The following is a 24,603-nucleotide window of genomic DNA, read 5'->3' as shown; positions in this document are numbered from 1 at the left end:
GAAATAAACTTACCGTGAAATCGGTTTCCAAACCAAAACAAAATCAATATATCACAATTTATAATACAAAAGAATAAGTTCATTGGATATAGTGAATTAAGGCATAACATTTTAAAAGATCCATGGAAAAGGTGCATATAGTAGTGATAAATCAGCAAAATTATAAACATGTAACACCAAAGATGAAAATTGCTGGTAAATTAGAGCATAACATTCAAGTACTTGTTTATCAAAACTGAAGTTCTTATTTAAAGAAGATTTTAGTTTGAAATTTTATAATAAAAATGTTTATATCAATATCTAAAACCAGTTTTATGTGGGTCCTTAATAGTAGAGGAATCATCAAGAAGTCAAGGATGTGTAAAATTTAAATGAAGTAGGATATCCCTGCTATTTAAAGTTGAAGAGCAATAAATCAAAAGAGAAGAAAAAGATATATTTTAGTTGAGAGGGTAAAAGTATCCAATTTTATAAATTTGCTTTTTAGGTACTGTTTAGAGTCCTTCGTAAACGACTGAAGTGGTATCAGCGACGTGCAATGGTTGACGGACAGTGGCACAATTTGCCTCATCTTCTGTCATGGATTGGACCTTGTGATTACTCATACTCTGGGGTAACTTTGGAAAAAAATACAGACTGGCTGCCTGAAATTGTTGATTTGTTACACAGGTAAGTAAAGCTACACAAAAAATTTTAAAATATTTGGTTTATATTAATTTACAGTTTTGACTGTGTGAAACGAAGTACAGTTTACTAGGATTATGTTAGTTATAAATGATTTGTTTAACCAGTCCTCTGATACTAGGATGATGGTACAGTATATTTTCCATTACCATTATTATTGTATTCCATGAAGCTACCACCTAAAAGAAAATATTATAAAAAAAATACTGTATATCAGAGGTTAGAGAAAATAAAAGGATATATAAACAAATAAAACGAGCAGTTGAAGAAATAAACTAACAAAGTATGACAGATAAAGTTGCTTAAAGGTTGCATTGTGGTCTAAAGAGCACCCACATTTGTTGCTATGCCAAGTAGATTTATTCAGTTATAAACTAAAGAAATACAAATCTTCTGGCACTGACCAGTTTAACATCTCAGCCTTTTATTAACTATAATCCCAACTGAAATTGAGTACATTAGGCCTCAACTTATAGATTTGAAAATATTCTAGTTAAAAATATATTTTTTTAAAATTAATCTCAAAAAACAACTCTTTAATACAATGTGACTGAAGTGATTTGAAAACATGATCCCACCACAACTTAGTAGGTATCATAAAGTAATCCTCCACACCATCTTTATTGACCTTATCATTTGGGGTTATCAAGAGAGAAGGTGGTTTTTGGCAAGTTTTGACCCAGTGAGAGAAGGAAAGAGAATTCATTTATATTTTTCTGGTTTTGCTCATATGTACAACTGGCTGCATCTTAACCATGGAAAGAGAGTTCATTATTATTTTCTCTGGTTGTACATATGAGCACAACCAGAGAAAATATAAATGAATTGTCCTTCCTTCTCTCACTGGGTCAAAACTTGCCAAAATCCACCCTCTCTCTTGATAACCCAACATGATAAGGTCATTGATGATGATGTGGAGGATTGCTGCATGGTACCTAATTAGTTGTGGTGGGGTCATGTTTTCAACTTCAGTCGCATTGAATTGGAGTTGTTTCTTGAGATTAATTTTTTAAAAATATTTTGCTGAATGAAGCCTTTTGCTCTACAGTAAAATATAAACCACTGGAAAAAAATGTGGCAATATTTAGTGTTTTGAACATTGGTAATTCAAACCAAAATGCTTTGTTCTGCATACTTACAGATAATTCAAACCAAAAATGCTTCATTCTGCATACTTACAAACCAGTGGTGAGAGAAGCTAACCCTGGCCTAGATAATAAAAAGTCTGATGATAACTGCCAATAAGCTGTTAATGAAAAAATTATACAGGCACACACTGTATTTAATTTTATGACAATTTGTTCACATCTGACATGCTTTTGCCACTTTGATCAGAAAGCCAGTGTTACAGGTGAAAAAATCTTACTTCCATATATTTGTTGTCACCATGGCTGTTTTTATGTCAAGTGTTTTCTTTTGTGGGGTTAGACACAAAATTGGTTATATTCTTCCTATTTCATTGTCAGTGCCCATGTTTCTGCCATGTAGAGTAGTGCAAGCTTTATGTATTCATTATTCTCTCTACTAATGTAATTTTTTTTTTTTTTTCATAAGTAGTCTAATTACCTCAACAATTCTTCAAGGCTAATGATGCACTTTCTTTTACTGCATTTTCAGTCTCGGCTTTACAGTCCATTGTCCCCAAATGGACAGACATGCCCTACCTCTTTACTAGACCAGCCTATCTATCACAGCATGGTTTTCCACTTTCCTCCTCCAATACTTATAACCTCCCAGGATCCAACTTTTCATTTTCATTTCCATATACAGTGCAGAGGATGCTTTGTTGGTCTGATTGCAAGACAAGGTTCTACTCTAAGCTAATAAGCATCTGATAGTCTCCCCGTATGGATTTTATTTATAAATTGGTGTTGAGCTCCAAAACTACTCCCCTGAATTTTACCTTACTGTCCAGGCATTGAAAATCTCATTTCATCACCATCTATTTACATTAGGTACACAGAACCGAGTTTCCTACATATCTTTTCCCTTTCTTCTAGTCCTGTCTCTTTCTGGTAAGCTCATGGTTGAAGACTCTCCAGCATTTATCAAATTGCTTGTTTTTCAAGGTGACCCTTGGGATTTTCCCATTTTTATCCTCCTTTATTGCCTTTTAACTTCACCTGTTGCATGTTGTTTATTTTTCTCTGCAATTTTCAAAATACTGCTTCAGAAGTTTCAAGTATTTCTCTTCAACTTCAGTTTTCCCATATTCATCTTAAGTAGAAGATATAAAAAGATGTGAAAGAGGCAAAGAATATATAAAGTATGCAAGGAAAATACAGATGGATTAGAGGGTGCTGGCATGATAGAGGAGGTTCTTTAGAATATGCCACGCATACTAAAGTTCATATTTATTTACAACAAAACATTTTAATTATTGATACTGTGGGGTAGGTTTTTGTAGGTAATAAAGTCTTTAAAACTTTAAGTATTTTGTACAATTTTTTTCATATTTTCAGGTTGATAAGATATACTGGCAATCAGTATAACTGCTGTTATCTCTCTCTCTATCGTAATGGCTATGACACCACAGCATGGGCATCAGAAAATCACATTGCTTTACGCAAAAATCCATCAGTTGCCTCGGTCTCCTTAGGTAAGTGACAACAATATCTTACTCTGTAGCTATGTCACCTCTATAGTGTAAATGGTAAGTCTTTCTTCTTAGGTTTGAAGAGGATTCAGGATAGTGTTACTTACATGATAATCCATAGGGAAGTGATATCCGTATTTTTGGCCAGGGCACTGCTGTGTTAGGTGCTACCCAGCCTCACAGCTAGGTGGTAACACCTCCTCCTGACCACCGAATGAAAACTTATACCAAGCTAGTTTGTTTGCCAGAAAGATAAAGGAATCTTATAATCAACATATAAAAAAAAAACTTGAAGAAAACTTGTTCAAATTGAAAGAAGCTCTTATTTTGTTAGTGGGTTTGATGTCAATGTTTTGAAGGAACCATTGCTTCCCATTAGGACCTGTGATAAGGCATTTACTGTCATATGCATCATTACTTATATAGGAAAAGTTTATTACAAACCCATTAGTCATATAAATAGCCTCACTGTTATCCAGATGTGCTGCCAGTCATCCTAGGGCCATTACGGGTTTTCTGCTGTGCCTATAGTCATTTTTAGTGCATTTTCATTTAACCTTCTCAGTTTTATAATGTGATGCCTGGCATTACTATGAGTGATCTAGTGCACTTTGTTTTTTCTGGTGCATGTACATTTCCTCCGTTCAGAGTGATGAGTCAGTTTCTGGTGAAGTTTGGGATATAATAGCAAACTCTCAGATGACTCTCACTGCTCCCTAGTGGCCATAACAGGAATTTTTTGGGGGTGGAGGGGGGACCATTGGAACTTGGCATTGACTAGGCCACAAGTCCTCTTACTTCATGGTGTTGTGAAGCAGTCACACTTCCATTTAAACACCAGCATCAGCAGTTCACACATTGGAAAAGTATACATCTCCAGGCCTTCCCAAGGCTAGAGCACAGCATCTACTTTTCATGCAGCTGGGTTCGACTCTAAAGAACAGTACTGTAGTAGTCTTGTGTTCATGGATGATGTGAACAGATCCAGCAAAATCATCCTCTAAGCTTGCCAAAGGGCCTTACAGACATCCAAGTGAAGGGATAACTCTGAAGACCTACTGAAAGCGTCTACAAGACATAAAACCTTGACCTTGTTTCACCCTATTATTGCAGGTACACTGGTAGGAGCGCTGTCATATGTGTCCCCTTGGTAAAGACCCTCCAAGATTCTCTCAAATGCATACAAAGGATATGTGCCTGCATTTTTCTTCAACTGACCATACCTGTATGCTTATGAATTTCTTGCTTAACACTGATGGTGGGTGAAAGCAAACACCAGTGTAAAGTAGGTTCTTACAGTGTAATCTTGCAGAATGATACAAAAACAAGGGACACAAATTAGTTGTAACCGCCAGGACTTTCTCAGGCTAACTAACCGAGTGATTGTCCTGGAAGCAGCAGTATTGCCAAAATAGTAAAATATCATTACCCCCATGACAGGAAGTTTGTTGCACTTGAACATATTATTAAGGGAGGTATAAAAATGGTATATGAACATAAGCACTGTCTTCTTGTACAACAAGTGTACCACTGTATCTTTCATATACCAACAGCTCCCTCCCCCCTCTTGCTTGTAGTGCACTCTTGAGCAGGCTCCTTTCCTATGAGCCTTTGAGAACAACATGGGGTCACTTCAGGGGGGATGTCATCTAAGGACTGCTTTTCTAGGTCGGAGCATGGGGTTATGGGGGAAGAGGTCAACATTAGAGGGTGGCACTGGGCAAAGGAAACTATGGTTACGCTACCATGCATAACCACTGAAGAGATGAATCCTGAAATCCCTGGACTCTCCACATCCCATGACTTGGGTTCCAACTTTATCCCAGCAGTGAGAATGCTTGTCATACAGTCTCGACCTGCTCAGCATGGGCAGCGGCACAATGGCCACAGTCCTCACTCTTGGCCTACCACTCTTGTGAAAATGATTGAGGGTGGGCAGGGGTGCATGACATGAGAGGACAGCCATACAAGATCTGGACAGGGGAACATCATATGAAGTTGGGAGGATTTCGGAACTCTTAACAATCCTCATTTGAACGCTTCACAATCAGTGTTGCATGATGGTGCTGTGGAGAAAATTTGCAAACTATGCCCCAACACACAGGCACATTTCCATCTGGATCATGTACTTTTCTCGAGGGAGCTTAGAAGGGTCATCCCACCAATGTCTCCATTCCTGGAATGTTTGGAATGCTGGATCAGCCTTGGGGGAGGGGGGGTACACATTTGAGTCATTGCTTTCTGTGGTTGGGAAGAAGATTGATCTGAGTGGGAAGCATCCACTACTGTGTAGCAAGTGTTGAGTCATCTGAATTGGAAGTTCTAATAATTAAGAGCATTAAACTGCATTTTCCTTGTCTCTGCAAGGCTTATCCTCCCTTCTGTGCAACTCCTATTGTCTTCTTTCTTCTTCCTTCCCCTGCATGTTGTCATCTTTCCTCTTCAAAAAGGAGGGATTCTTCTAAAAATTTCGAGGGCAAGAAAATCTGTGCTTGTTGCTTGTCTGTCAGGGAGTTTATACTGAGGTCACAAGAGTGGTGGGGTTCAGGCATCTCTCCCACAACATTCCCACAGTGGGCTTGGCCATCCATAGCTCTTAATTCTTCGAATCCCTGTCCAGTAGGCTCCTCCGATGTACTACCAGTGCATATGTGGTTAACTAAGTCCTCTGACTACATTAGTATTACATTTGGCAGGCAGTGGAAAAAAATTAAATTTAAACAGTTTAATTATAATTTAAAAGCGAGAGTACTCTGTTGGTAGGCGATGTGTAGAAATAAGTCGAAGTGGTAGCTCACCCTTTCCTTGTCTACCAAAATCCTTTTAACTCCATCCTTGTTTTAACCCCTTGTGAGGAGAGGGGGAGAGATGTCAGGGATGTGAGGATCATATTCTGCTAAATATTATCTGTTAAGGCCGCTGCACCACTTACATCATCAACTACATTTTCTCTAGCTTGGAGTTGTAAGGCCTCTCACAAAAAGTTGTTTAGGTTTTTCATGAGCTCTCCTTCTTTTCAAAGGAAGGCAGAGACTGTCAGTCACCTGTGGATGGTTGTTTTAACCTTAGATAGGACAAGATTTCTCCATACCTGGTGAAAAATGGGTTAGAAGTGTTTAAAATAAATTAATGGTATTAAGCCATAGAAAATTATCCTAAAGAAAACGCCTACAAAATGATGGGAGATCTGTTGAAGGCACTGCAGGACCATGAAAAGTCAGGTTATTGAATACTACCTCCTGTTACAGACAAAGATACTGCAGGACCATAAAAAGTCAGGTTAATGACTACCACTTCCTGTTACAGACAGAGACTGGGGATTGTGGATTGCTACTGAGGGCATAGTTAGTATAGTATCTATAACAGGTTTTGGGTGATAGATGGGAATCCTCATATGAGTATTAATGCTACGCGCCATACGACGTGGCTGTATTAAGGGGGAAGAGTTTCCATCACTTTGATGGCCCATAAACGACTGCTGGCAACTTTAGACTCTGCTCAGCTCAGTCAGTGGGCGTCTCGGGGAGATCATCATTGTTGCTGACTTGATGGGGTGATGTCTTGCTCCTCTCTCTCCCCATGACGTCTTTTTATTTATTTGCTCATAAATATATCCAGGGATATATTTATGATGTCAGTTATAATTGTAATTTTGCAAAGAAATGTTAGGAAAACATGTATACCTCCAAAAAAGTTATTGCATCTCCCGATCTCAGTAAATTTACGTAAATATTTTACAACAAACATACTTGAAATTTGTTACTGATTGTAGTTCTTATCTGTTTTGACATTGGGTGAGCTGTAATATTAATTTTACAAAATAAAATGAAATAAATTAGAAAAAATATGTACTAAGTGTTTTGTACAAGAGGCCCCACACAGGGTTATAATGTAAATAGTCTCTTTCAACTTCCTGTGGAAGATAGGGAAAATTTGTTAAAAAATTTTTCCTACACCAAGTGCATTTGCACACCTTCCACTTTCCATTGAATTGTTTTTTTAATCTGCCAACCTTAAAGTTTGCCAGATCTTTGGGGTGTGCATGACATATAATTAGCGCATCCCTTAAGGGTTAAAGGGGTTGTGATACTTATATTTACATATAAATGCACAAACTGAGACAGTCAAAATTTTTAAAATGTGTGAAATTTTTTAAAAGTAGAACACAGCTATGATTATAGTACAGGTAGTTACGTTCTACAAACATTTAATCTGGTTGAAACACACTTTCAAAATCTTCAAAATTTTACAGGTGCTACAAGAGTATTTGAAATGCGCAGAAAGAATGGGGGTGGGTATCTACGGTTTCCCCTTCAGCCTGGCTCATTGTTATTAATGGAAGGGGCAACTCAAGAGGACTGGGCTCACCAGGTTAGTTGAGTTCAGGAAATGCCTTTATGCATGGTAATTCTGTTCACTGTAAGTCAGTTTAAAATAATTCAGCTTTAAAAATCGACTCCTCAGTAATATAGCTAATACCAGTAATTATCTGCTCTGGTTTTAGGCTTTTTTTCCATTGGATACATAGTTGACAATAAATTTTCCCAACTATGGGGGGGGGGTAGTTTGATTTTAAGGTTGTTAAGCCAAGCACTAGGGCACTTTCAGTTATTCAGCGCCAGAGAAAGTGAAAAGGAGTTGAAGTGATTGGACAGCAAGATAGAGAGATCCAGAAAATAAAGTGGGTACAGAGATCTAAAGGTGGAACTGGAAGGAAACCCCACAGCTACCCTAATAAGTAATACTCAAGAGGATGGATAGCAAGATAAAGAAGCAGGAATGGAGTAAAAGGTTTAAAGTGGGTGCAATTTGGGGCTGGAGGAAACACCTTTAGTAATGCCTGCAGTGCATCAAATGAGGTGTACTATAGGCATTTGCATCATCCCTTTGGTCTCTAGTTCTGCCTTCCTGCTTCACTTTCTTCTTGAACAATTCAATACAAGTGTGGGGTTTACTCCTAGTTTCACGTTTAGATCCTTGTACTTCATCTCATTTACTTTCTGGATTTCAATATCTTGTGGTCTAACCACTCCAACTTCCTTTTCACTGTCCTAAGTGCTGAATGGCTGAATGTTCCAATGTTTAACTTTATAGTCTAAATTTCACAGTTTATTTTCTTTAGAACACCAACATTCTGAAAGAAATCTGCAATCATAGAACCTTATGCACGCATGTTTAACCTTGGAGAAAAAAATTTTACTTTATGGTAGGGATGGTGATCGAATGAAAAAAAAGCAGTTGACAAAAACAGTCTATCAACTTGATAAATGGAGTATCACTTACTTGCTTTGAACTCATGTTACTTGTACATTATGTGTAATGCACTATTCAAATTTTCCCCAATTATAACTTGGCTGAATTGTAAATTGGAGTAAGAGTGATTTATCTCTTTTCAGTTTCCAAAACAGCCCAACGTTCCAGGAGAGAGGATACATATCACCTTCCGCAAGTTTTACATGATAGAAGGAGTAACTGTCTAATGAAGATTGTTTTATACCTAAAATATTTTGTAATTCATAACAAACTACCTTGTAGGAAATTCTAATGGCATTTTATGCTTATATATACAGAGAATATTATGCACATATGTAATTAAACAAATCTATTTATTGGAAGCAAAGTTATGAACATAATTTATCATCAACATTTTACCATTATGAAAACATTATGCTGTTTTGCACTTTGTGACACTTCAACACTATTTTTAATACCCTTTGATAGATCAGCATGGTGGCTTTTCCTTCACTCTCAAAATCTTTTGCTTCTAAGATCCCTATGTACAGCTGTGGCTAACTTTTTAAACAAGTTTGAAAATTAAGAATAAAAATAATAGAGCTTAAAAGTTTTAATGAAAACCTGACAAGTAGTTAAATATTATTATTTTATAAAATGGAATGAGCCAATTTTTTCTTCATAAATTTGAAATATTTTGAAAAAATAATGCGAGGCTGCAAATGTAAGTGGCTTTATGCTTTTCTTCCAATTTCAAGAAGTTTCACAATAATTACTATGTAACACATGAAAGCAAAACTAATTACAGAATTTCCCCCAAAAAAATTTTTTTTTTTTATAATATTGCAAAACACATTAGTTACTCACACACACAATAACTGACAATAATACAAGCCACAAACAAAATTACCTGGTGTGACATTATTATCATTATAGAAAATAAGGGAAAGTGAAATGGTTGCAATAATGATACAAGAAATAATAAAGGGGTAGAAATAATGATAAAAATAGTAAAGTATATAAAAATGAAAAGGAAAAACTGAGTAGAAGGGAAAGAAACTGATGTTGACAGAATAGCAAATGTAAAGATATCGGGAACACTAATGATACTGAAAAATATGATGTACTACAGTGTTTAAGTATTAAGCGTCAATGGTGATGGAGCAAAGGTTGAAGATGATGCTAAGACTGACAGTTTGGTTTAATGGCCACAAAATTATCCCCAGAGACTAAGAACCTTAATGATGAAGGCACTACAAGCAAGATGGCATACAAAAAGGAATGAGATGTGTTTGCTGATATCAAGAAAGGGTCTTTCAGATAAATGCTGATATACAACAAGGATCATCACTGATCCCTGAACTCTCATATTAAAAGAGGAATCTGCAAGTGAAAAAAAAGAGGTACATTGTATGCAGATTAACTGCTGGTATCACCAAATTCAAATGGGGGCAGCTGATAAACTTGATAAACTGTTAAAAACTAATAAAGTTAAATGCAAAAAGAATATTTAAGCAAAACTGCAAACACTGTAATGTAAAAGGGAAGGAAGCCCAAGACGGCACAGTCTGCAAAGTAACCAATTACATTCTGCAAACAGTATGGTGCAGGTACATGTAATTTTTTGGCAGTAAATGATATCATAGAAGATGGTCAAGTCCAAAAGGATGATCGATGATGCTGAAGGCCAAATGAGAGGTGAAAATGGAGCAAGGTGAAGATAGAAGTTGGAAAGCAAAGAATGGGAAGACAAAAGCATAAATCAAGGCAGCTGGCCATGCCTAGAAATGCTACAAAGACACTAACTGTCTGAAGTGTAGAGCACAAACAAAGTAATCAGATACACTCTTAGGCAGGACAGCATGCAAAGTATAGCATGGAAAATGGGAGAGTACCCTCATGCTTAACAATAATGGTGAAGCTCCATGCAATTGCCCAGTTGTTTTTAAAAGATAAACTCAAGATTCTTTTAACTGTAAAGAAGAATACATGCCTAGATATTCATGGCACTCGGCAGCACTGAATTTTCCTCAATAAGTGCAAAGAAAATTTTCAAATTGTATAGACACACATTACTGTCAGTTAATAATGAAACAAAGAAAGAAAAAAAAAAAGACAGTCCAACACAGGAAGTATGACTAGGGGCAATTGAAGTGGTGAAGAGAACCTTAGCTCTTACAGAAGACAGGCAGGGAAAAGTGGGGATGGAGGCTTAAAGGCAGATCATAAGGGAAAAAAAAAAGGCAAAGTTGGAAGGAATGTAATCTGAACCTTTATCACCCACGAGAAATTCAGGATAGTAAAGTGGCTACAAGTAATGGAAAAAGTGTAACAGGTTGTTATAAGGATGAAATGGAGAAATTAAAGTGGAAAGTAAATTGCCTGTCAACCTGTCAGTTACATGACAAAATAAACACCCATGAACTGTTTATGATAGGTGGTAAAAAAAGATTTCACAAGTTAACTTCTACCACCCGATTTCATTTCCCATATGACTAAACATTAACCTCACTAATGACATACAGTACTTTTGATCTAGAGTGCATTTTAAACTTGACAGGCTAATTTGTTCTGCCTAATAGACTACAGTCATCACACCAAACATCACTGACATTAAATGAATAAGAATATTAAGCACATTAACAGTATTGCCACTTCAAAATGCCATGGAAAAATTTTTTGTCTGCACCAATATGTGGATCTTACTTAAGAAAATTTTGCTGCCAGCAGGCATTTCCAGTTATCATAAATCCATGAAAAAGGCATCCTATACTATAAGATCCCACCATTCAGTATATTATTTTCTTTTATTTACAAGCAATAACTTGCAATAAAATATAAAGTTTTGCCCACATTTTCTACTCTATCAAAAGAAACAAAAATTCATGTGATGGGAAAAAGAGACCTAAGCTTAAGAAATAAACAAAATTGTAACTGAAAAAAGCTAGAAGCTATTAATTTTCCCGTAAAAAAATCTTGGAAATTATTCCTACTTCCTAGGGCATGCACCTGGAAATGTCTAGTCTAAAATAAAAGTTCTCACTCAATTTTCATAAAACCTAAAACTCCTCTTTATTGAAAGATTTTAACTTTTCATGGATATCTTTCATTTACAAATACCATCCTTTAAAACAAAATCTGATGCAATGAATAAAAATTACAATAAGCTACTATATTTACCTAGGCCCTTAATCATCAATATCCTTTGACTGGAAATAAATTCTTAAAAAAAATGTTCAACTATAAAGTAAAATACTAAAATAGTCACTGTAAACACAACAAACTGATGATGATGAAAAAACTTCTGCTGGGTTCTACTTTGCTCAAGTCAATTTACCGAGCTATTAATTTCTATAACCGCATCATCTTGGTCTTCCAAGAAACACCTTACTTGCATTCCTGAACTCCAGGGTACCTTTTGGATAGAATTAGAGAATTGGCATAACTCAACTTTGATAAAAAGAAAGATATTCAAGTCAAAATTAACAGTATACTTTTGGCAAAATGTTAGCCCCAGCTCCTGGAAGGAAAACACTATGCAGTGAAGGCCAGTACACATCATAAAAGACTATAAAGGACAAACTTATCGTCGCCATTTGCCCAACCAGACCCTCTCAATTTCTTCACTAAATCCATTGCCTGATCATATAACATAGAACTAAAGCCAACCAAGGAATCTTGCCCTTTCCTTACTTTGAAAGAATGCCCAAATATGAACCACATCCCCGGTTTCTACAGCTCCATGAGCTTTTCTAAGAAATCCCTTAAGATCTTCCCATGTATTACACCTGCTAAACAAATAGCTACGACAATATTGACCAATGCAGTATCCCCTTCGTCGAGGGTGAGGAATTTTCTTAGCACTGAGGTAATTGCCCAACCCCTCAATAAAAACCTCTACTGGTTGGGGAAGAGCCCCATTCACTAACCTGGGAAATGGTTGAATTCCAGAGGCCACTGTCGTGACCTCATGGACCAAGGTCTTTTTGTCTTCATCCCCGCCTGCCATATTGTCTAAATTGAAGAAACTCCAAGCATCAAGAACACGACCAGTTCTCAATTCCATACAATACTGAAATCCCCAAAAATATGGGAGACAATGGTAAAACCAAGGACTGAGACAGTGATGCACCTGGGACTGCCAGCTATGATGTCTCAGGATGCAGATGGGAAGCACCAGATGGCTCGGAGGGAGAAGGTAGTGGGTTCTTGCATGGTATCAACCCAGAAGACAAACTATACGCCTTGAGCTTGGGCTGCTAGTACAAACAGGTACAGAGGAATACGAGACAACAGAGAGGGACTGAGTTAGAGGGAAGGGTTAACATTAAAAACAGAATGAATGATGATACAGGGCAGGTAAAGTACTGAACAACTGAAATACTGCACATGACTAAGAAAGTAACAAAGTAACTGGAATACTAAGCTTATGGACCATAGATACAGAAATTCAAAAGGATCACACACACACTGCTGTCACTATCACCAAATGATGATAATGCAGAAGTCAGTTGATGAGTTGATTACAAAACTGCAGACAGCTGAGGGAGGGGTGGCAAAGAGCACAGACATTCACCCCAAGACACGCTTTAGTTCCCAGCAACAACGAAAGCCTACCAATATGAGACAGTCCAGAGGGCAGGCTACAAGCAGACAAAGGCAACGACACTCTGAGAGAGAGAGAGAGAGAGAGAGAGAGAGAGAGAGAGAGAGAGAGAGAGAGAGAGAGAGAGAGAGAGAGAGAGAGAGATCACTGTGGGGGGAAACCAGAATCCTTACCCATAATATACTTGGTTGTGTGCCACAATGACAAAAAGAGTAAACTAATACCTTAAAGTTTACTTATCTGTTGTTCCTGAACCACATAGGGAGCATTAGAAGATTGATATAGACGATTTACAACCAGACCTAACTGATTGTCTATGTAAATTAACAGCCTTTTACATCTTCTAATGCCTCACAAAATTATTCATTTTTTGCCAAATGCTGTCACTTAGGTGTCACAGCAAGGGCTATACAAAAAAAAAAAAAAATTTTATATCTGTAGAAAAGCTTATAAAAAAAAAACACAGCTACTACTCTCTGAAGAAGTAAACTGCAACCTTTCAAGCACATACCTTTGTTTTAGTGAAAATTTCTACCACTTGTGGATGCCAGATCTTGTTTGATATTTCATCCGGAGAAATGGGTTCTCTTGAGCCACGTCTGTTGAAAGTTTGTTGATGACGCTGCTTTTTTATCTGATTCCGAAAATCCCGAATGATGACACATACAGCCAAAATCATGGCAGAAATGCCAATCACATGCAACACACTAACAGCAATAACATTTGGCAACATCTGGAAAAAAAATCCTTCCAAGATAATTCCCTTTTCCTCTATCCAAACAACAATTATAAATGTGAACTAACTTATATAAATGTAATTTGAGTCTTAAGAAAATGACATTTTTATAGTAAGTTATATATATACATAGCAAGTAATTACAAAGCTATAAGTTTCAACTTGTCGGCATCTAGAATTTTGAAATTCGCGGTAGCACTACTTTTGTTTCGGCTAGGCGACTAACCCCGCCCACTTTCGGGGTAAGGGAGGAACCAGCTCAGCACAGCTTCAATTTGTTTATGCCCTTCTGTCCATGTGAGGGGAGGAGGGAAGGTTCTGATCATGTAAATACTTGGTAAGTATATATAAAACTATTTTATTATAAAAATGTCATTTTTATATAAGCAACTTACCAAGTAATTACATACCTGAGTCCCACATTGAAGGAGGTGAGATGCATGGACCTATCTACTCTAATACATTAATAACTGTAATGAAATGAGAGGAGAAAAATTTGCTAGCATTGGTAAAATGCTTGCTGGTTCCTTACCTGGTGAGAGAGCTGCTGCAGGAAAATACTGCCTCCGGTTGGTGCTCATCTCAACCTGTAGCGGCATGGCAGTATAGCCATGGAGTGCCTGCTACTTCAGTGGGATTCTTTGCAGCAAAGTACTTTTCTGATTGCTAGCAAAGAATTCAAATGTTGCCCTGCCCTGGGCTCAGTACCATACACAAAACAACCAGTGTAAACAACATAGTCACCTAAACCATAAATTAAAAAACCAGTACCCATCCATTAAAAGACAAACTGGTGGGCACTCCACGTACATAGTAACCCCAGTCTCCCCTACGACTCGACACCCTTATTTCAAGGCGAAGATAAAAAGGATGGAAGGGATACTTCCTACACTCCCTCTCCCAACACTGTGCCAGCAACCGAAAATGGACCCAAGGTACTGCAATTTTCATATGTTGTTTCAACTTCATGGAAGTAATGAGATGCAAAAACTGACTTGCAGTTCCAATATATTGTCTCTGATACTTGAGGAAAGAGACAAATTATGTTTGAAAGCCAGGGACATGGCTACCGCCCTCACTTCGTGTGCTTTCACTTTAACTGAGGGTAAGACATCCTCCATAATCTGAGAGTGAGCCTCTAAGATTAGGTCTTTCAGAAAAAATGCCAGGGCATTTTTTGAGAGAGGACGTGACAGATTCGTTACCGAGCACCAAAGGTTGTCAAGGATTGGAAGGGGTCTCGTTTTTCGCTAAAAAACCGAGGGTAAATGAAGAAACTTCTCGTCTATTGCTGAGGAGGACAGCACCATCTTAGCAGTAGCTAATGCTACCAGAAACAAAGTCTTCCTTGTGAGATCTCTCATAGAGATTGAACATAGAGGTTCAAAATGGGGTTCCAACAGCCACTTAAGGACCACGTCCAGGTTCCAGGCCACCAACTTTGCCTCCTTCTGTCTGGTAGTATCAAACGATTTGATGAGACCGGACAAATCTTTATTAGAGGAGAGGTCTACTCCCCTGTGCCTAAAACCTGAGATCAACATTACTCTGTAGCCCTTAATGGTTGAGGAAGACAGTCCTCTAGATGATCTTAAATAAAACAGGAAATCTCCAATCTCTGCTACAAACCCTGGGATCTAGCAACAGGCACGACTGAAGGGGCAGCAACCCATGGGCAAACCCTGCCAGCCTCATCCCTTGGACCTCCAGTATGTCTTCTTCCACGTACAAAGGAGCAGGACAGTGACCTTCGTCTAGGAGCACCGACGGGACGGGAAACCACCTCCTCCACTAACACTTCACAACACTTTATCACTAACTTTGTAACAGAAAATTTGTCCATAAGGACATGTAGGGACGCCCCTATCTCCGACACTGAACTAACCACTAGACTAATTTTCTTGTCGAATTTTGACTCAGCTTTGGACTCAAGACTGGCTATGGCATAGAGGTCAGAAGCACAGGAGCTTAGCACAGGAGTACGTGGAGGAATAGAAGGAGGACTGAGAATTGGAGAGTGTGTCCAGGAGTAGAAGGAAGAGCTAGGCTAGAGTCAGTCTTAGGCTTAGGTGAACAATCTCTACTAACAGAGGCCATACTTTCGGCTCGAGTGGCCGCCTTCCTTAGCCTAGTCTTCTCAAGTCTATTAAGATGAGATTCAACCACGTTCCATTTACATCCACCCCTGTCCTTGCACCCTGAACATGTATTCTCTCTCGAACACACCTGCCCCTACACTTAGTTAATCTAGTCTTACAGCCTTTGCTACAATAACGACGACTGGAAGCACTAGAATCCGACATAGCTACTAGAAGAATGAATCTAAATGCAAATGACGAAATCAAAAAAGGCAACAGCTTGTCAAACAGAAGTGCATGCAAGAACCGGCAAATCAGGTAAGACTGCAGAGCGCGTTGGGCTGTCAGCAGCGTGGCATAAAAGAGAATGACACTGCTAAGCGGTAAGTCACTCCTAGCTCCCATTGCAGTGGGCGGGCCTGTCAGCCCCCACTTTGTAACTGACGCAATACCACAAATTCTGAATTTAGGTTGCTGTGTGGGCATAATCGTTAGCTAAGTAATTGTTTGGTAAGTTACTCATATAAAACCAAATTTTTGGTTAACTCTCGACTCGAGGCTGGCAATGAGGTCAGGACTGGGAGTAAGGGAGCCAGGGTGAGGAGAGGATGGAACAGACTGAGAACTGGGATTGGGTGGAATAAAAGATATATACAGGCTCAGAAACATTGTCAGCAACAGACTTAGCAGAAACCTGACTAGCTAAAGTCTTTTTACTACTGGCTCTAGAAGCCACTTTCCTCTTTTTGCCTCTAACTTTGTCAAATGACTATTCAAAGTCTTCCACATTTTAACATCCCAATGTTCACATTAATTACAAGTCAAGTCTGGAGAACAAATTTGACCCCTGCAAGTTGTGAAGAATGTGTACGAGTCATAACAGGCTTTAGTTAACCTAGTATTGCGACCTTTGCTGCAATACCTAAAACTGTTAACCTAGTATTGCAGCCTTTGCTGCAATACCTAAAACTCTGAGAACTAGAATCGGACACCGCTGACAAGTCAAGTGTGAACAAAGCCTCATCTGTTCAATATCAAGTAATAATCAGTCAAAATCAGTAAATTCCGTCTGCGAAGAACCTGACACTGTCTAATTGCGCCGAAAAGGCTACCAGAAATGAGAATACTTCACCAAATGTTGCAATATACGACCAACTGAGAAGCAAAAGAATTCCAAAAGTCGCTGCTGCTAATCACTGTTGTACAGTCATCAGCTGGCAGAAACAAACTGGAGCTCTGTGGTGAGCTGGTTCCTCTCTTACCCCAAAAGTGGGTGGGGTTAGTCACCTAGCCAAAAAAAAATTAGCACTACCGCAAATTTCAAAATTCTAGATGCCAACGAGTTGAAACTTACAGCTATGTAATTACAGTACTTGGTAAGTTACTTATATAAAATAGTGATTCTTAACACATAAGCCACAAATTTTAAAAGTTATTTGTATTATTCCTAGGTATGCAAACCTGAGCCTTATATGTAAAACTATTCTTCATTGGTGAGGTGGAATCAGTTGTTCACTATGCAACAAGATCATTAAAAGACGTGGGTGGATGTGTGAGGGAACACTCACCTGCAGTCACCAAGTACTTTTCCTACAGCATCAGGGACTAGGAGGGGTGGTTGGGGTGGGATTATGATAAAAAGCTCTGATTTGTATACCTAGGAAAAATACAAACTATATTAAAAATTTACAATTTGTTCCTATGGGAATAGAAGCCATTGCCTTTAAAATAGGAGACTCTCCTTAGGTAAGAGGCAGTATCTCAACTAACAGGCAAGTTGAATCTCTACCCTGATCATGAAAGTGAGCATGGGAGCAACGACTCTGCAACCTTCTATACAGTCTAGCATTGGAAATCCAGAGTGATAATGCCTGATTCTGAGTGAAGAATATCTGGTTTCACACATGAAGGAAACTTTAGAAACCAAGTGTGACCCCTGTGAGGGATGATGCCTGTCATTGGGCAGCTAAAATAAGATCAGTTTTAATTACAGTAATGGGTTCAGATTATAGCACTACTGCTGCCTCCAGCTGCTCTCTCGACCCATTCCCCCACCCACATCCCCACTGTTAAAATGGAGAGTGGAGGGAGTCATACCTTATAAAAGACAGAATGCTTAATTGTGTAGAATACCTGCATCTGTGCCTCTTCTAATGCATACCCAGCCCGAGCTGCTACCTTGTAGAGGAAGGAATAGAGGGCAGGAAGGAAGAAGGAAGAGAGGAACAAGTGACTCAACCATTCAACCTAACCCTACCCTTATACCCTTGAAGTACCATAGTCTAGATATTTTGCTGTCCAAGAGGAGCTTTGATAACTACACAATCTGATGAGCAGCCACCACAAGAAGTATTCAGATACTTGAAGACATGATGCAAAGGTGGTCTGGTTTGGTATCTCCAGATATCTGCCTTCATTACCTGTGCTAATGTCAAGTTATTCTGAAATACAAACGACAGTCCCATGCCCTGACTTTATGAGATCTCTCCCTAAATGTATAGCTGTCCTCCTTGTCAGATGTGCCTATTTGATCCATAGAGAGTCAATAACATGCATTGGTAATCTCAATGCTGAGCATGTGACCTTGGGGAGCCATATTGAAAACCCAAAACTCAAACACTGAAAAGGCTTGTCAATAAAAATACATTTTTATTGACAAGTAAGAAAGAGCATCACTGAAAATGCAGTATCAAATTTGTTTACCATAATTATACAGTACTACCTTGATATTTCCAAGAACAATGTAGCGAAAGTTTTGGCAAAACATAATTTTCTTCTGTCACATTCAGGGTCTTGTAAGCAAACCACTGACAGCAAAGGGTAGCTAAGTAATTTCTTTCTATTCTAGGGCTTTGGAACAACACTTACTAAGAATTACTAGATAATCACTACCACAAGAAAGTGATTTTGGAATAAAATTACTGTATTCTTAAAAGGACAACGTAATAAAAAAATCTTCTGAATCAACTGCATTTTAGTTACAGCCGGCCGACAAAATATTACTTTAAATTCTTGTAAAACAAGGAAAATAACATAGGAAGATGTCAATTGCCATAGCCTAGCTCACCACAGAACTACAGCTTAGAATTACCTAAAACTTCACTTTAGTTGCGCGGCCTGCTTACCGGGACAGGTTACAGCCTTTTTGGGAGGTCCAAGGGGGGGGCAAAGCACCCCTGCCAGCCAGGCCAGGGTACATTGCCCTAAGTTAGGTTAAGGGAGTAAGATCTGGTCAGGTCAGGCGCTGGCATTATAGAAAAGGTTATGTCTATTTATGTATGAGGAACCTCTCCCAGTTGATGGCTGGCGGGAGTTCCTCCAGTTGACGACTGGCTTGAATCAGGCCTTGCAACTAAAGTAGAGTTTTACCATCGCCTGAATGTAGGCTACAAATAGGATAGGCATAGTTGTGATTGGATTAACTTTTTCTAGGACTGTGAAAAGATAGGATAGGCTACGTAGTAGACCAGATTTTCCAATGATTCTTGATATTTCTTATCCGCCACAATTGTAAAACCATGGTTAGCCTATTTCGTTGTTGGCCGATCTTAAATGAGAACCTGATGTTCGCTGGAGCCAAATTAAAACTCTTTCACAGTTACTTAAGTTAAAATAAAAGTATTATAAGTTGCCAAGACAAGATATGAAATTGTAACCTATATTTTTTGAAAAGAGCTCTTCATTCTCGTTATTTTGAATCCCATAAACAAATTACGGCTTATAAGGTAAGACAATATCTTTTCTCCATAGCAAATACGGCAAAACTGACGGGCTGGAGTTATATTGACAACTTCTAAAATTTTACTAAATAAACTTTCACAACACATTACCTTCTTTGCTAATTTGATTAATTTTGTGGTTCGGTGCTTCTTGTTGACCCTGGGATCCGGGGACGAAGAATAAATGTGTTACTTCTAATGTAAGGTCTACGGAAGGCAACTCTTATGGGGGTGAAGTCTCACCGTCACGTTATGGTATGAGGTTGCCGGCTACCCATTTATTGGGTTAGCTATCCATAAAAATATATTAATTTCCTTGGCTGCTTTTCTGTGTCTGTGTGTGTCACTCCCCTTTCCCCACACAGACAGGGACACACATAAACCAGAAAGGCAGCCGAGGAAATTAATATAATAGACGGATTCCCGTTGGATCTGCTTCCCTTCAGGGAAGAAATCCAAAATCTGTCTTCGGAATCATTTCTTCCACTTACATGAGAAGTGTCCAATGCCCATTGTATTAAAACGTCTTAAATCTTAAAGACTCCAGGACCCTGAGCCTTCGGAATTCCCAGAAGCCTCTGGACACACACATACAGTAGCCTAGACACAGACAGACCAGTGCCACCAGATCTCATTTGCCATTTGATGCTAAACTCTAAATGGAATTATGCTAAATCTATCAAAATTATGTTAGTGGATGACAAAATTATGCTAATTTCATGCTAAATTAATATTATTTTATTTTCACAGTAAATACTAATATATAACATAAAAAGACGTGTCTGGAAGGTACTGGAATAGGATATCAAGCAAAAAGTTATCTTTTTAACGAAAATAGGAAGTTAAATCAACAGGAAATCGGTTACAAAATTAACTTGATTTTCGCGAAAGCATTAATAAACAAATAAAAAAAAACTCTATCTTCTTCAACCGATGATTTAAAAGGGTACAGATACATAATACCAACTGAAAATTTTCCTTGCTAAATATGAACTAAATGCGCTCAGTTGATAGCTCTATTTTTTTGTAAATACATTCGTTCACTGACCTCGCATGCCCTTGGAAGGATTAAATTTGGTGCAATCACTTGCTTTCTTGATTCCTTCACTGCATATTATAGTTCATTTGCTAGTGAAACATTTGACAGTCTGTTTCGTTTTTCGTTTATTTTTTCAAGTTTGCCATGGAGAAAATACAGTCACGGTCTGCATTTGATGAGAATGGTGAGCAAGGCTCGAATAGGATATTTCTTACTTGATGAGCTTTAGTCCAGAATGATTGTGTTGATATTTTCAGAAAGACAACTGTCAATATTACCACTTATAATTAGTGCACGCTATTCACTATCTATTAGATAGGACATGTTTATGGTGATAAATGAGATGTGTGGGGATTTAAATAACACGCAAAGTTTCCGTGGCAAAGACCCAGAGGCGATTTTATTTACACTAATGGTTTAACCGTTTACATATCTGCCGCTAGAGAGCAGAGCAAACGCATCAATATAAAGTGAAGGCGTTTACCTTATATATATATATATATATATATATATATATATATATATATTTTATATATATATATATAATGTGTGTGTGTGTGTGTGTGTGTGTGTGTGTGTGTGTGTATATAATATATATATATATATATATATATATATATATATATATATATATATATATATATATATATATATATATATATAACCTCATTGTCTTTTATCGTGTGTATAGTTCTGTTTAACCTTAGTCCTCACTATGTATATCGTCTTCATGTGTGGAATACGAGTATAATTATGGCAAGGGTTAAATTTCTACTTGACCTTTGAAGTTAAATATTAACTTTACCCTTGAATCCAGCACATAAAATATCGTTGAATCTAAATACCGTCGTAGGATGATATATATGAAGTTTGAAGTCTTCATCTTTCGAGATACTAAAATTATACTTTTAAAATTTTAATCTTATCATAGGATAGGATATCTTGAGAGCCTGACAGACAGAAAGCGGGGAATGTTTATGCTCGAATGAAGAAAGAGCGATTGCATATACTGAAGAAAATATGCATATACTGAAGAAAATAGTTATTTTCCAAGATGAATTTTATTATAAATGCGCACAACATAAGAAAAAATCTACGGTTACGTAAGTGTTAACACCTGTAACAAATGCCTTGTAATGTAATGCTTCAAATACTCTAACTTTGGACATAAGTAGAACAGTTTATTATTATTATTATTATTATTATTATTATTATTATTATTATTATTATTCAGTGCTCACATCCAGACGAGAAATTACATCCGAGAACATTATCGCATTGATTAAAACTGTCCACCACCACTTAAATTGCCATGAAATCACTTAGCCACGATTAATTACTTATGAGCTTTGACTTACAAGACTTGCTTTAATAATTTCTTTTTTAATTGGGAACCATAATTGCCTTTGTATATCTAAGTAGCAGTTAAAGATGGTATTTAAAATGAAGAAAACTTGGTGACATTTAGGTTTTTTCTTCTTTTAGGGCTCTCTCTCTCTCGAAGAAAAAGAAGAAGAAGAGTGGCCTTGTGAGCAAGAAGGGCGAATGGTCGAAACAGGGTCTAAATCTTGTTCTGTTTCTGGGAATAACACTAGTTTTTTTTTTTTTTTTTTTTTTTTTTTTTACGAAAACATGCTGTACATCTTAGTGACAAGTACACTAGAGGGCTGATTTTGAAATTCACAAAAGCTCTCAATGGTCGGCAAAGCGCTAAGATGCTCGAAATGTAGTTCAGTAGTTAGTTTTTTTTTACTGTATATTATCAGTTATCCATTGTGACATAACACAGATGCATGTCATAAATACAAATGGTCGTAACACACACACACACACCTAGAACACTAGAGTATGGGTGAGCAATTACGACGACCGATCAGAAAAGTTAAAAACTTTAGGTCTGGCCAGTACTTGGATGGGTTCCCAGCAAGAAATGCCAGACACTGTCGGCACAAAAGTCTCAAGAGCCCCCCCTCCCCCCCTTCCCCAACACTCTCCTGGGAGGGAATAGGTATCAGGTGGAAAAAAAATATCCATTGTTCATTTTTCCACCTGATACCTATTTCCCCCCAGGAGAGTTTCGGGGAAGGGGGGCATTCCGTGAATTTTTTTGGGCCACTTTGTAACCCATTTCTGCTCACATCACGCTTCAAAGTTACTCGGTCTCCAGAATTAGAGGTTTTATGTGTCACGCTCAAAGAGAGAGAGGTGATATAAATTTCTTTGCAACATAAAGGACGTATGTAAACCTCAGGATGAATCGATGGTGCAAGCACATTCGTTAGCAACAAACATGCTTTTGTGTTCTCGTGACACCTGATTCTTCTGCAAGGAACACGTACATTCGGCGTTGCTTGATCAGCTGTCTTTGTTAATAAGTAACAACGACAACGATTATTTCCTCTTTTATCTGAACCTTTTCGAAGGCAAGTAAATTCATAACTCTCATAAGACTGGATAAAAGATGGGGTTTCAACAGGGATTAACGACCCTGTCCTATACATGCACACACACACACACATATATATATATATATATATATATATATATATATATATATATATATAAATTTATATATATATAATATATATCAGCTCTATGAAAGGCTAACTCTTAAAACGAGTGAAATTACGATAATGTTTCTGACAATAGTGGCTCAATGTCTGGAATTTTGATCTAGGTTGTTCTGACGTGTTAACTTTGTGTAAAATGCTGCCATTCTATTGCAGCTATGAATAAAATATGTACACGAAGAATTTCTAGAATCAAGCCGTCATAACACTTGTGTTAAACGAATGAGCATGCCAAGGCAAATGTGAAAAAGGAAGAAATTTGACCGATGAATACTTAAAAACGTGAGGTGCTTAATCATACGCTGCGCAGAAGCCAAGTCCCTTCTGGAGATCCAGTGCAGGCAGAGGTACAGTGTCGTTTGTCCTGTTGGTGTCAGTTTGGTGGAGGGACGTCTTGCAGGCTGCAGTGACGAATACTTCTAATAATGGTTTGTTATGCATAATACTGAGTCTTATTCACTTCCCTTCATTTGAACCCCCAATAATTTTAATTCTGTTGCTGTGACTAACTCAAATGAATGAGTCTACAAATTCTAAACGGGAAAACTGGGATGTAATGTGTTGTCCATTTTAAACATTAGAAAATTACCAATTCGATTATATAAATATTTCCAAGTGTACATTTACACCTGCAATCTTAATATATATCTATGAAAATAATTTCATTATTGTTTTCAGAACATCCTTTGGCCTGCATTCTGGGCAACGCTTTTCGTTGCAACATCGATGCACTTGAACGGAGCTTATTCAGTCTTCGCCGGAGGTGGCTTGTATCCGAAGAGTGGCCTTCCAAGAACAACTACCCAACACGTGGCGCAGTTTCTTATTCAGTTACTCCAGAGCGATATGAGCCACTGCCACTCTGTTTTACTAACCCCGAGCAAAGTCACTCTGCAAAACATCTTGCAAATACAAAATGAGGTGAGGTTCGTGACATGCGTCAAGGCTGATTTACATTATACCATCACGTCACGTCACCGTCCCGTCAGCCGTGCCTTATATTCACACTATCCATCACGATCCCGTTCAGTTCGTGCCCAACATCCCAGTAGTCATGGCATTAAGCACCGTCACGTCACGTCAAAATATTCTTTCCAAGAAAACGTGTCGTGAAGTGACGGTGGACGCCGTGCGCTTGATGGGTGATGTGGCGTGATGGTGTGAACAAGTCCATTGGATTACATGTAAGAAATACACACGTACAATGACGTGACGTGATGTTATAATGTGAATCAGCCTTCACACGGACCGCTGAATTCTAAGTTCTCTTTTCTGCAGGGTTTTAATTTGGCGGTGTCGGTCCTTCGTCCGAAAGGCAGAGAATCAAGTGTTCTTGATTCGAA

The 24,603-nt window shown here is 38.0% G+C and overlaps 1 protein-coding gene and 1 long non-coding RNA gene across 3 annotated transcripts in view; one reads left to right on the top strand and one right to left on the bottom strand.

The window, feature by feature from the left end:
* Positions 1-9,116, top strand: part of LOC136854230 (pre-mRNA-processing factor 39-like) — a 49,725-nt gene extending 40,609 nt beyond the window's left edge. For both annotated transcript variants that reach the window (XM_067130582.1, XM_067130581.1), the window contains 4 exons: positions 488-669; positions 3,147-3,283; positions 7,533-7,651; positions 8,677-9,116. In XM_067130582.1, coding sequence (XP_066986683.1) covers positions 488-669; positions 3,147-3,283; positions 7,533-7,651; positions 8,677-8,760 — 522 coding nt within the window. In that variant the 3' untranslated portion in view covers positions 8,761-9,116. The remainder of the gene's footprint in view (positions 1-487; positions 670-3,146; positions 3,284-7,532; positions 7,652-8,676) is intronic.
* On the bottom strand, positions 8,870-20,245 carry LOC136854232 (uncharacterized). The gene is made up of 3 exons (XR_010857667.1): positions 19,763-20,245; positions 13,630-13,851; positions 8,870-11,927 (listed from the first exon to the last, which is right to left on the bottom strand). It is a non-coding gene; the product is annotated as an uncharacterized lncRNA (long non-coding RNA).
* Positions 20,246-24,603: the final 4,358 nt, after the last annotated feature.

This window comes from Macrobrachium rosenbergii, chromosome 28 (genome assembly GCF_040412425.1).
Source record: "Macrobrachium rosenbergii isolate ZJJX-2024 chromosome 28, ASM4041242v1, whole genome shotgun sequence".
In the NCBI taxonomy this organism is placed as follows: domain Eukaryota; kingdom Metazoa; phylum Arthropoda; class Malacostraca; order Decapoda; family Palaemonidae; genus Macrobrachium; species Macrobrachium rosenbergii.
This window is presented reverse-complemented; position numbering and strand designations above follow the sequence as displayed.